Source organism: Homarus americanus, unplaced genomic scaffold, assembly GCF_018991925.1.
Source record: "Homarus americanus isolate GMGI-L3 unplaced genomic scaffold, GMGI_Hamer_2.0 scaffold23518, whole genome shotgun sequence".
NCBI classification, from domain to species: Eukaryota; Metazoa; Arthropoda; class Malacostraca; order Decapoda; family Nephropidae; genus Homarus; species Homarus americanus.
Genome location: NW_024745451.1, coordinates 57,396 through 71,264, shown reverse-complemented (window position 1 = coordinate 71,264; position 13,869 = coordinate 57,396). Strand labels below are relative to the sequence as shown.

General features: G+C 34.9%; 1 protein-coding gene across 1 annotated transcript in view; it reads left to right on the top strand.

Annotated features, from left to right (window-relative positions):
• LOC121878671 (SEC14-like protein 2) overlaps nucleotides 1-9,284 on the top strand; it is a 50,688-nt gene extending 41,404 nt beyond the window's left edge. The window contains exons 9-10 of the mRNA XM_042384992.1: nucleotides 346-497; nucleotides 6,928-9,284. Coding sequence (XP_042240926.1) covers nucleotides 346-497; nucleotides 6,928-7,025 — 250 coding nt within the window. The 3' untranslated portion in view covers nucleotides 7,026-9,284. The remainder of the gene's footprint in view (nucleotides 1-345; nucleotides 498-6,927) is intronic.
• The last annotated feature ends 4,585 nt before the right edge of the window (nucleotides 9,285-13,869 follow it).

Sequence of the window (13,869 nt, the reverse complement as noted above, 5' to 3'; positions counted from 1 at the left end):
GTGTGTGTGTGTGTGTGTGTATATGTGTGTGTGTAGCTCTGGCTGATTCTGTCCCATGTAAATTTGTCAGTTTATCCTCCTTGAGTCTTAAGGAATTATGAGTCCAGTAAGTAACAATGAATGTGGTCATTTTATTCCAAACATTAAAAGTCCAGGAACTGTATTTCTTATAAATGTTTTTATTTTTATTATCCCATCAACACATTATTTTCCCTCCACAGTCCCCTTGTTGTTTAGTCATCTTTGATTATTATTATTATTATTATTATTATTATTATTATTATTATTATTACAGGTACTATTACTACCGTACTATTATTATTATTGTTATCCTTATTATTTCAGGTGGGAATTTCGGAGTGAAGATTTTGACATCGGTTTTGGAGTGACTCGCAAAGTAAAGAAAGGGGAGGAGGAAGTTTTGGTGCCGTTACAAAGAGTCAACTCACAGTTAGTAACCGAGGAAGGCTGCCTGGTGTGCACGGAAACTGGCACTTGTAAGTCCACTTATTAAACTCTGTACTGTATACTGCATTTATGCTTACTGTCTTTTTTTTTTATATAATACAGTATAAATGTTTTTACTATTTTGAAAGATGATGAAAGTTTAAAATCTTCTATGCACTATACCTGTACAATACTGTACAGTACTGTACTGTACATTCAATGCTCAGATATTTTTTTCATGAACACTTGTTCTACATTAATTGAACAATATATTTCCTGAAGTGCAAATACCTGTACATCATTTATTTATTTATTTATTTTATTTATTTATTTTTATTTATTTTTTTACGGGCATTAGCCCACCCGGGCACAGGTCATTTTATGACCCACATCAAGGCCTGGGGGGCAAAAATAGAATAAAATAATAATAATAATTATAATAATAAGAAGATGAAGAAGAATAAAATTAATAAAGCTTAACATAAATAATAATAGTACGGTAATAGTAAGGAGCCATAATTGAAAAATAAAAATAAAAACAAATATCAATAGTGAGAAACAATATATGTTTGTTGTGTTGTCAATAGTAAGAGAAACAATTGAGACCCTGCAATTTTTGTGTAAATGAGACAAAAAAGTCAGATGAGCAACCTGAGACTTGGTCACAATTTTTTTGATGCCATATGGCAGCAGGGTCTACCATTAGACAACACATTATGCTTCCAATATCTTCCCAGGCGGTAGTACCTCCCTGTTTGATAGGTGCCTACTACCACTATTGTCCAGTATTTTTGACCGTATGCAAATGTGACTTACATTTGGTACCAACTACCATCTTTATTCAGAAGTTTTACATTATTTTTACAACTTTATTTGTCCATTGTGTTTGCAATGGCTTGTTTCATGGCTAGATAACTACAGAGCATTAATATGAAGAAACATTTAAGGCATAATGGGTCTCAAAATATCCATGCAAGGGACTTGGGAGATTTACTACAAAATAAATACTAGAAGGGAATCTTGAATACACAGATATTTTTTAGTTGACAAATATTCAAGATTTATTATTTGCAAGCAGACCCCAAGTTACAAACCCGATATGTTCCTAGATCCTGTTTGTAAGTCGGAACAGATTAATTTCATAGGTTAGGCTAGGTTAAAGCACAACCCTGCCCATACAAAACAACAATAATATCCCATACATAAGAAATAATGTAAATGCTGTAAATAAAGTAATGTTACACAATATAAAGTAATGTAAAAAAATAAAATTCTCATTACTGTACAGATTTTTGTGATGAAAAATTGGGATCCCATTCATAAATACGGGTCTTCGTAAGTCGGGCGTTCGTAACTTGGGGACTGCCTGTATTTACAAGTAAATTGATATTTTGGATACAGTCGTGAAGTATTAAATGATTTGTGGAATGATAACAACGACCACTAGGAGTCCAATATCTGTTATTAAGGAAGATGTGTAAAATCTTTTAGCGTCTGCAATGGCCGTAAAGTTTGATGACAGGTGAAGATGTATTGTAATTATAATTTGGAGATTCATCTAGCTCATTGTTTTGTAATGACTAGCCATCAAGGGAGGATCCAGGGGGGGGGGGGTCCAGACACCCCATTTCACCAGAAAATTCCAATACTTTTTCTTTAATGCAGTATTGTACTCAGGCATTTTTGTATAGTAAATAGTAATTACCATTGACTTCAGAATATCTTCTAATATCAAGTGTCCCCGTATATTGGTAAGATTAAAAAAAAAAAAACTTGCACGGACTTACCCCCCTGATATTCCTGGATCCACCCCTGGCCATGCATGTTATCTGTGTCCCACCTAACACATTGCACATACAGTATTTTCTTCTGTTTTAAGTACCTTTCAAATCTCTGGTAACAATGAGAATTATTGTATATTTGTAAATTGGAAGAATAGTGAGGAGAATCTGTCTTCATGATGGGGCCTTGTTGCCATGCAGTGTAAGGAGAGAAATACCTTGACCTAATAACTACCAATGTCTTCATGCCTCTTCCTCTTCTTCAATATAAAATTCAGTATGTGAAGTTTTATTGACATGCTCAAAGTTGTTGAATGTCTGATCTGTGAGAATGCCTGTTGAGTACATGACCTAAATACGAAGAGCTGCGGAACATTTGATTTCAGCGAGAACACTTGTTGAACATACTGTATGACCTAAATGTAACCAGCTGCTCCACACATGATATTTAATGTCATTGGGGGGTATCTTTAGCTCAAATGGAGTCATTATGAGCATGTGTGAGAAGCCTGGTATCATTATGAGTACTTCTGAAACACTTGAGTCACTATGAACATCATTATGAGCACATGTGTCACTTGGAATCATTAAGAGCACATGTGTCACTTGGAATCATTAAGAGCACTTGTGAAACACCTGTGATAGCCAAGACTTCTGAGATACCTAAGATCATTCTGAACATGTGTGAGGCATCAACCATCAATATGAGCACTTGTGAGGCGCCAACCATCAATATGAACACTTGTGAGACGCCAACTATCAATATGAACACTAGTGAGGCATCAACTATCATTATGAACACTTGTGTGAGGCATCAACTATCACTATGAACACTTGTGAAGCACCAACCATCAATATGAACACTTGTGAGGCATCAACTATCATTATGAACACTTGTGAGGCATCAACTATCATGATGAACACTTGTAAGGCGCCAACCATCAATATGAACACTTGTGAGGCATCAACTATCATTATGAAGACTTGTGAGGCATCAACTATCATTATGAAGACTTGTGAGGCATCAACCATCATTATGAACACTTGTGAGGCATCAACTATCATTATGAACACTTGTGAGGCATCAACTATCATTATGAACACTTGTGAGGCATCAACCATCATTATGAACACTTGTGAGGCATCAACTATCATTATGAACATGAGGCATCAACCATCATTATGAACACTTGTGAGGCATCAACCATCATTATGAACACTTGTGAGGCATCAACCATCATTATGAACACTTGTGAGGCATCAACTATCATTATGAACACTTGTGAGGCACCAACTATCATTATGAGCACTTGTGAGGCATCAACCATCATTATGAACACTTGTGAGGCATCAACTATCATTATGAACACTTGTGAGGCATCAACTATCATTATGAACACTTGTGAGGCATCAACTATCATTATGAACACTTGTGAGGCATCAACCATCAATATGAACACTTGTGAGGCATCAACTATCATTATGAACACTTGTGAGGCATCAACTATCATTATGAACACTTGTGAGGCGCCAACTATCATTATGAGCACTTGTGAGGCATCAACAATGTGAACACTTGTGAGGTGCCAACTATCATTATGAACACTTGTGAGGCATCAACAATATGAACACTTGTGAGGCATCAACAATATGAACACTTGTGAGGCACCAACTATCATTATGAACACTTGTGAGGCATCAACAATATGAACACTTGTGAGGCACCAACTATCATTATGAACACTTGTGAGGCGCCAACTATCATTATGAACACTTGAAATCATTACAAACATCTGCTTATCACTTCCATCATTGTGAGCACTTCTGTCATTATGAGCACCACTGGAATACCTGACATTCAGAGCATTTGTGAGACTCATGGTGTTATGATCTGCAAGGTACATATGAAATACTGTACAGTACATGGCATCATTATGAATTACTATTGAAGCATTAAGGTATTACTGTAACATAAAACCTTCCTGCCACTTGGTATCTTAATGAGCACCTACGGGGCTCCTCATGCCATTTGGAGGATTTGCAAGATATCCAAGGCTTTTATGGGAAAGGATGATATAGTTACATCACTTTGAGTACTGTACTTAAGGATCTGGGTTCAGAAATTTTAGATATAGAATACCCGTATTTAAAATGTCAGTTACACTGTGCCCGTAGGTTTCAAATTACCTTTATACCACATACAATTTTAAGTTAATAATTTACCCTTTAAACACATTACAGGTAATGACTTTCCAGAAAAAATAAAATACTTTTTTGTTGGGAAAATTACGCTTGACCAATTATCTTGCATTTTGGCATAGTAAAACCTCGATAAATCGGACTTCAATATATCGGAATTCACTTTTTCTGACTCTGAGATGCTCTGGTCACCAGAAATACTATTAAATAAAAGGGGGGGGGAAGATTAGATAAAAAATCTTATGAAATGAACAACACTTACTGAATACTGTACAGTGGTCGAATCAGATTTGCTATAGGCCTACTGAGAACCAAGACACTTGAGTATGTAAGCAGGCTGGGGATTAATACTTTACACTACAATACAGGTGATGATAAATACACTGCAATAGTATTTATTAATTGGTGATAATACACAACTGTACTAATTTACAAAGTGTTGAAGACATGTTGTGGGAAGCTGATCTGCTGTTTGCTCTTTGTGAACAAGGACTCATGGTGTTCAGTGTAGGATTCTCTTTTCAGGAAAGCTGATTCTTTTAGGATAATATTTTATCAACCTGGCACCAAATGATCCTAAATTATATGATAATCGTGGTGGAATTGCATAAAGAAGTGTTAAAGGAGTCTTGTGGGAGAGAGGGAGCCATCCACCCATGTTACCCCCTCCCCCTCTCTGCCAGCTGCTCCCAGATAAACATTCGTCTTCCACATACAATATACTACTAAACTAATTTGTTCTTATTTTTATAGTACAGTACTGTATGGTACAGGTTTTCTCTTTATTCATAAGACAAATTCTGTGGTCACTTACATATATCACTTTACAGTAAATAACATTCATCTCGGTGAAAACAATTGTTGACAACCAGATTTATACTCATTTGTCTGATTTTTAACCCAGAGTTCAGTTTCATATTTTTTTTTATGTAATATTCTTTTAATAACCATGTTATACACTTAAAGACCTTAGTTGTTGAAGTGCAGTAATAAGATTACAACAACAACAACTGATTTCCTTTAAACAGTTCAGATAAGCAGTGTTATCTCCAACTCCCCCCACCCCATATATTCGCTTTTTTCGGACCGAGGTCTGCTCCAATCAGTCCAATTTATCGAGGTTCTACTGTAGGTCTCAACCTAGATTTTGTTCAAATATCATACAAAGGTACTCTATCACCCACTGGTTAACAGTGGACGAGTCAATACAAGATCTTTACTTCCACGACGACGTCAAATGTACACACCACAATACTGTACATACTAACGAGAGAAGTAGGATGTAAGAGGCCGAGGGATAGCCTGATGCATTCAAGAAACCAATAAAGGCAGCTTAGAAAGATAAAAAACATTGTAAAACCAAATTATGATAACAGATATTTTATATGAATGGATAAGCTTCACATTTGACTTGATGTCCACCAAGGTCTATACAATACTGTAGGCTTGTTGCTCTACTACTGAAGTGTGTCAAGTTTTATGGATGTGCCTAAAGTAGGACAGAATTTTTTTTTAAGACAGTACAAGTATTGTGTTTATAAATGGATGGACAGACTTATAAACAGCATACAGAAGTAATAACATACCCTCAAATCCCTACTTGGTAAAAGGATGAAATTTTAGTTCACTGCACTATTCTGTTCTGTACTGTACTGTGCTGTGCTGTGCAGTATTTGTTTATTCTTTACTTTGAATGTGAGAGAAATATGTTATTGTGACTATTGCACATTACAGTACAGGAAGTCCCGACTTACGAAAGCCCGCCGATACAAACGGGGTTAATCTTGAAATTTACATTGTTGGATTTTTTTTTTACCTGATGACTTATTTTTTACTTTCATTTACTGTATTTTGTCATTCTATTTCTTCTTTTGTCTTAAATTAAGTGATTTTAGATGTAGATAAGGACTTAGGCCAGGGGTGGACAAAGCGCGGCCTACGGGCCACATTTGGCCCGCCAAATTATTTCTGTGGCCCGCCACTGCATTTGGCAATCAGAAAAAAAAAATTCTTATTAATTACAGAAAGGACAATTTTGGAAGTTGGGTGGACATAGCAGCAATACTGGCTCGTCGCTGTTAACCTGTGGCCCGCGAAGTGTGCCACCATTCATGAAGTGGCCCTCCATCAAAAATAATTGCCCACCCCTGACTTAGGCTATGATATACAGTAGTGGGATTTTAAACATTATTGTGACTTTAAAGCGTCCTCAGGAACGGAACCTGTTTGTAACCCGGGGACCCCCTGTATACATGTTAAGGGGTATTTTTTTTTACTTTATACAGTATATATTATTACTGTATCCAACATACTTTTTCACTTAAAAGTGATAACTTTTTCATAAGTCATATACTGTATTTCACTAAATAAAGACAATGTAGATGAAAAATATTGTGTGTACTGTACTGCACTTCATTACAAAAGATACTGTTGTGTGTGTGTGGAACATTAGTCATTATTGTTCTACAAAGTTAAATAAAAAATTTTCTTACCCCAACAGATGTAGTGACCTTTGACAACGAGTTTAGCTACGTACGTTCAAAGAAAATTTTATACACCGTGTATGTGACACCACCTGGTAGCCTGACAGAGGAGTGATACCTGTCATCACTGCTGCAAGTATAACAGGGTACATCATCACATCAGGATACTATGCTTTATTAATGTACATCTGGTTAGTGTGTGTGGCAACCAACATACATTTCCAGAATTGCTGTCCTCACATAAATAGCAAGTTATTTTCATACTGTCATCGCACATGTAAAATGCCCATGTACAGTTGACTGTACTGTCTGGTCAAATACTTTTTTAGCCCCAAGGTAAGACCAACTCATTTAAACTTACTACTGTACTGTAATATAGAATTTCTCTAAAGCACTCTTTCATTTTTTCTTAACATTCATTAAAAATAAATAAAATAAAATTAATAAATAATGTAAAATAAAAATAAAGGTAAAGCAAATGGAGTGACGAGTACAATTCTGTATTACAGTATTTGTTACATAAAGCCATTAGGCAAACCTTCGGTCATTCATAGATGTTAAGAAAGTGTTCTTGTTACATAAAGGACAAATCTTTCAGTACTTAAGGTTGAAGATTCATTATATATATATATATATATATATATATATATATATATATATATATATATATATATATATATATATATATATATATATATATATATATATATATATATATATATATATATATATATAATACTTCATAGGTTATCATTGTAGTTGAATGTGTAAGTGTCTGTGAGGGTAAAATTTGTGCCTAGTTATGAATACATGGGAAATTGTATATTTAAATTTATCTTGTATTGTACTTCATGCAGCATTAACTGTATTGTTTCAAGTTGATGTTGTAGTTTAAAAGTACAGTATACTGTACAGTACTGTACTGTATTCCTTTTGGTAACTTGTATTATGTTACCTGACCCCGTGTTCTGCGTGACATGCAGACTCTTCTCCCCAATTACTTCCGTACTCTTCACTACTGAAAATTCATCAGCAGTGCTTAAATGTTTTGCTAAAGCTTACTACAAATTTCACGAGTGTCACAAGAAATAGGAAATATTATTGTTACGTCAAGAAACTTTATACATATGGAAAAGTAAAAAAAAATGAAAATGGATTGTGAAAAGTGAAACTAAAAAATATGTGGAGGAAATGAAAATAAGCGAACCACCAAATACCATGTTGTGAAATTGTTACTTCAGCATCAACAGTACTTAAAGACAGCAAGTGCTAAACAGAACAGAACAACACGTCACCCATGGGCAATCAAGGAGAACCTGTCTCAGTACCTGAAGATCTTAGTTTCTTTAATTTAATTAATACATCTTTATTTAGACTATTCTGACCATTGTGTTGATTGTCCTCAAGTGACATTCTCCAGCCTCTCACAGAACTTTCATAATTTTGAAGTGTTTCTAAACTTTGCCTGTGTTTAAAGATTTTGTTTTAACTTGTGAGTCTTCATCCATACTTCGGGAATATATGAGAACTTCTATATCCAGTACAGTATTGTGCCTTTGACCCCATATTGTAAGAGGACTCTTTGACATAAAGGCATCCTGTCAGTTCAAATCCAATTTGTAGTTTTTGCCCTGTATTCTTTGCTAAAGTCTTTCTTTAGTACATGTGATACACTAATTAGTAAGAATTGTTAATTTAGAACGAATGAAATTTATCTTAATTTTACAGGTTATTTAGCAACTGTTTTACTTTTCAACATTGAAATTAAGATGTTTTGACCTCTAACAGTGTTCAGGGCATTTTATAAGTAAAGTTTAAATATTAAATTTCTACCTTTACTGAGATGTTTGCTGGTAAACTTAGAAATCCTGTATTGGTCATTAGCTTTGTAATGGAACTTATGAAAGGAATCACTGGATTATTGTTTCTCTCATTGTCTCTACTGCCCATTCCAATATTTTATGTTATTTTTTACATATACAGTACTGTAGATTTCTTTTATTCTGAGTTTATTTGACTTTGTGCTTTTGTTATTACTGAAAGTGCAGATACATTGTGTTGATATTCAACACAATTTTAAGCTTTTTATCGCATGCAGAACTATATGTAAACACAAGGCCAAATTATGTCCATATTTTTTCAATTGTGATGGATTATTTTGTTTATACTGTACTATATCAATGAGATGTATTTGAGTGTGTTACATTATAGTACGAGATTTTCTTAATTAATTGGAAAATTAACTATAATAATAGTTAAACAATTCAGGGATAAAAAAATTAGAGATGGAACAGTATGTTGAGCAAGGGCAGTAAGTCCCTGATTGCATTACAAGAAAAATACTGTATTTTCCAAATAAATACTCTGTATCCCACCTTATTGGACTTTATTAACACCTCTGAATGGATAAGCACATACAGTGATCCCTCGGTTAACGAATTACCTTCCATAAGATTCTTCACTTCGGTTAACGAGCAAACCCTCGGTTAACGAATTCCTTACGAATTTTTCCCATGTTTTCGCCTGCATTTGGCTGCCGACCAGCTGTAGTATTAGTCCGCCAATACAGTAATCGGATTTAGGGCTTAAATTCCTTACCATTTTAGTAAATATCAAGAAGTTTGTACTATTCAATAATTTTAAAAATTTTATATTAAATTTTTTAGTCATTTTAACAATTATTGAACATAATTGAAGTACAGGAAACTAGTTTTTTGCGCGCCAAACAGCCACTCAACACACCAAGCTTGGCGTCAGTTTGTTTACCAGTTCAGAGGAAGGAACATCTTGTTTGAGACTCTTCAACATAAATGCTTTTTTTCTGTTTCCAGTCAAATTATTGGTCATTTTGAAATAAATTTTACATATTGATAATATATAGTGCAGTGTAGTGTTGATTTAAAGAAAATAATCTTGAATTACACCAAGTGAACTAAAATTTTATGGGTGAAATGGCAGCATGGGGTGACTTCTCTTCCACCCCAATGCCTTCTCTTCTCCCTTCTCCTCCACTCCCATTCTAATACCCATCATCATCATCATCATCAACCAGGAGCCTTCTACATGCACAACTCAAAGTAAGTGTACTTTACTGCATTTATTTTTAGTTTGTATGTAATTTTCGGTGAGCTGTAACCAAATACCCAAAAACCCATTGAAACAATGGTTTCGGTTAACGAGCAACCTTCTGGAACGAATTGTGCTTGTTAACCGAGGGACAGTAATATAAATGTTTTGGATATTACAGTTGATCTATTGTTGTAGAGCTGACAGACTTGTCCAGCCAACCAAATACTCATCACCAGAAATCATACTTATTTCCCACTACAGTATTGTACCACCAGGGGAAGCAGTGCCGAGTTCCCTTAAGGTAACAACGGCATCTTCGTGGTGTAGATTAATATAATCTTTTCTCTTTTATTTTTAATTTCTTTTTACTCTTATTTTTTCGCCCAGTTGTGCGTCAATGACCTGTGCCTGGGTGGGCTATTCCCCGTAAAAAAATAAATAAATAAATAAATACATATACAGTACAGTACAATAACAAATTAAAACATATCAAACAAATCCTGTACTTTTAAGGAATTTTATCATATACTGTATACAGTATTACATCCACAACTCATCAGTACAACAATGTTTATTGCTCCAGTTAATTTACTGATTAATCTTCAGTCCTCTTTTTTCTTAAGCAATTCATCTTCTCTCATAATCTAACAATACAGTATTTGGATAAATTCAGTTTATTATACTCTTAATCTTAATAGCTAAACTATAAACCATACCCACCTACAGTATTCCATGGACTACGTCTCATTTTACTATCTTCAACAGCTCTAACAAATTTTTACTAAACTGTCCTTCTGTATTCTACCTGTCAATGCAATCTCCATATACTGTACTGTACTTTACTTTCATCTCTGTGACCAGGTATAGATACCGGTATTCATTTGCATTTCACAAAATATGCAAATCTGTTTTTCTAAAAGGTGAATGGATTTTTGAGAAAAATTTTTGAGTGAGTTCTATTACAGCAAGCTAGAATTCAAAACATCATTTTGGCACATACTTTTTCCAGAAGAGTAATTTGTACAGTAGACACTGCCCGCCTCACATCAGGTGAGGTCTCCCACACAATCCCCTACCCTCTTACATCTCCTTGGAAATATTAATATTTTTAATTTCAACCCAAATAATGCCCCTTTATAAGAAAAGCTTGTTTTCTACTTCAGACATTTAAACAAATACCTATGAATTGCTAATATCAATATTGGAGACTATATTTTATATTTTATAATTGTACAAGCAAGCATCTGTAACAACTGTCCACCAACCAAAAGCAGCAGAAATTTGTCTTCTGCCACCTTCTGGATATTCAAGTTTACTCTGTTGTTGTGGACATAAGTTGATGGTTTGCTTGATTCACCCTTTGTTCTTGGTGAGTTGTCCTTCACATATCTAATGTTAGTGTTAGTACAGGAGGAAACTGAGTACCCAGAGAGAACCTGTGGTGATTGTCAGGTCACAATAAACAATACCCTTCTCACATCTAACCCACTATCAAACCTGTACCCCAACAGTGAGAGGCAATAGCACTGCCACTGTATTACTGATAGATGGGATGTGTTGGTTTGTTTGAAAGTTGGTTGCTTACACCATTTCCAGTCTGCAAACCAATTAGTTCTTATGCCTTACCAGTTTTCTGGTGTAAGATTGGAAAAGAAAGTTGGCTAAGGTTCAGACAATATTCAAAGACAGGAAATCAGTCCTTCTGATGCTAGAAAGGTATAACCCTAGATTGTAAGCCACTGGTACTGTCCAATCTCTAAGGCAAGTTTATATACAGTTTGAGATAAAGTACAAAAGCTTTTTCCAGATACTTCAGAAAGATATACTGTACATTCAAATGAAAGGAACTGTCAAGACCGAGGCCAAGGCAACAAGTTACTATACTGTAATAGCTTTATTGCTTGATACAGTCACTCCCCAATCTTCAACACCACTGAGGTTCAACTGATGATCTGGAGATCTTATCAAACCTCTTAATTTTCTGTGACCTCCCAAATGCAGTTTAATATGAAGCAAAATTAAGATTGGGTTGACCTGTACCTGTACTGCATTACTTTCATCCCTACAGATTTATTAAATGGACCTCAACAGAAAAACTATGCATCAGTATATTGAGGGACAACCAAGGTGCTATACAATACTACTAAACTACCTCTCAGATGACCTGAATATATATAAACATACTGTATATACTCGTGTGTAGTTCGAGTTTTTAAGACCAAATTTTTCGGCAAAAAATTGGGGGTCGACCTCTACTTGGGTAATAGTTTTGTTAGGTTGAGTCCGTGCATGATGGGAAGGGCGAGGAGCAACTTTTAGCTTTAGACATGAAAAATATTTATCATTTACTGCCATTAAACAATGGAAACATAAAATATGTACCATTTACCGGTAGGAATGAAAAGCTGTGCAGTGCCTTGAGCAGATGAAGCTCACCAACTTACAATAGGCTAAATTACCCTACAACGTGCTTTCAGTAGTCTATGTTGAAGTTCTTAGCACAGGCTAACTTATCATATCATATACGGTATCACAGTACCCACTGATCTACAAACAATACCGGTAATAAAAACCTTTTTGATATTTCACACTTAATATAATACCCGGTAATCCACCTCAACATCATATTGTTACGATGCACGACGCACCACCAGCTGTTGAGTATCAGCTAGACGGTACGTGTTTTTCGAATCGTTTTCAGTTAAAAAACTGTTACATCACAAGTATATTTTACCTTAACTGCGCCTGAATGAATATATTCTCTGAAATAAATAGTAGTTTTGCTGAAACGTGATGTATTTCAATGTAAAATTGGATAAAACACATGACGAAAACAAAAGACTTTACCTAACCTTCCAATGTTCAAGAGATGTTAATCGTTTTTTTAATAGTTTTCAGTTAAAATACTGCTATATTACAATGATATTCTATTCATACTGTGCTTGATACAAAACATTCACGGAAATGTAATATTTTTGCTGAAATGACATACGTATTAGCGGAAAGTGGGATAAAACCATGACGAAAACAATCGCCTTTCGCTTTCTTTCGTTGTTCAAAAGACGTTACCATAATCGCTTTTCGAATGATTTTCAGTTAAAAACACTGTTGTATTACAATAATATTCCCTCCTAATTGACTTGAATAAATACTTGAATGGAAATATACAATATTTTTGCTGAAACTACCCGCGCTTCAGTGTAAAGTGTCGTAATAATGGTAAACAATTTGCCTTCGGCGCTCGGTGTTTCAGGCACGGCGAACCTCAGTTTATAGGACGTAGAGTGTTTTTAGTGAAGGTTTTGCGGTTCCATTACCCTCAAAAACTTGGGTCGACCTATAAACGAGGCATATCATAAATTAATGATTTCTTGGTCAAAAAATCAGGGTCGACCTATAAACGAGGTAGAATTATAGACGAGTATATGCGGTATAGAGTTTATACATGTAACTATTAGTAAGGTCTTGCCTGTTTTGTGCCAAGACTTTGCAAACAAGGTAAGGATGTAGCTGGTGCTTAGCCAAAGGAAGGATGGGGACAAAAGTTATTTTTTCTAACACGTTTTGGAATTTTTTTCCAAGAATAAAGCAAGATGGTTTCAGTTGAGAATGTTGTCAACAGTATTAATCCTTATCATAAGATGTGTAATGGCAGAACTTTATAAATGGGTAAGGATTATGGCTTCAGTGTTAAGTTTGAAAAGTAAAAAGTCAATAATTTCGAGCTGGACTGTACCCCGTTAGCAAGCTTTTGGTGGTCCTGTACCTGTCATGTGGTAGAGATATATGGTAATCATATAAGTGCAAGTTTTGTTCTCTTAACTCTAGTAACACCGTACTGTAGGTACTGTACACAGTCTTAGTCCAAAGTGGGTGTTAAAAAATAACAA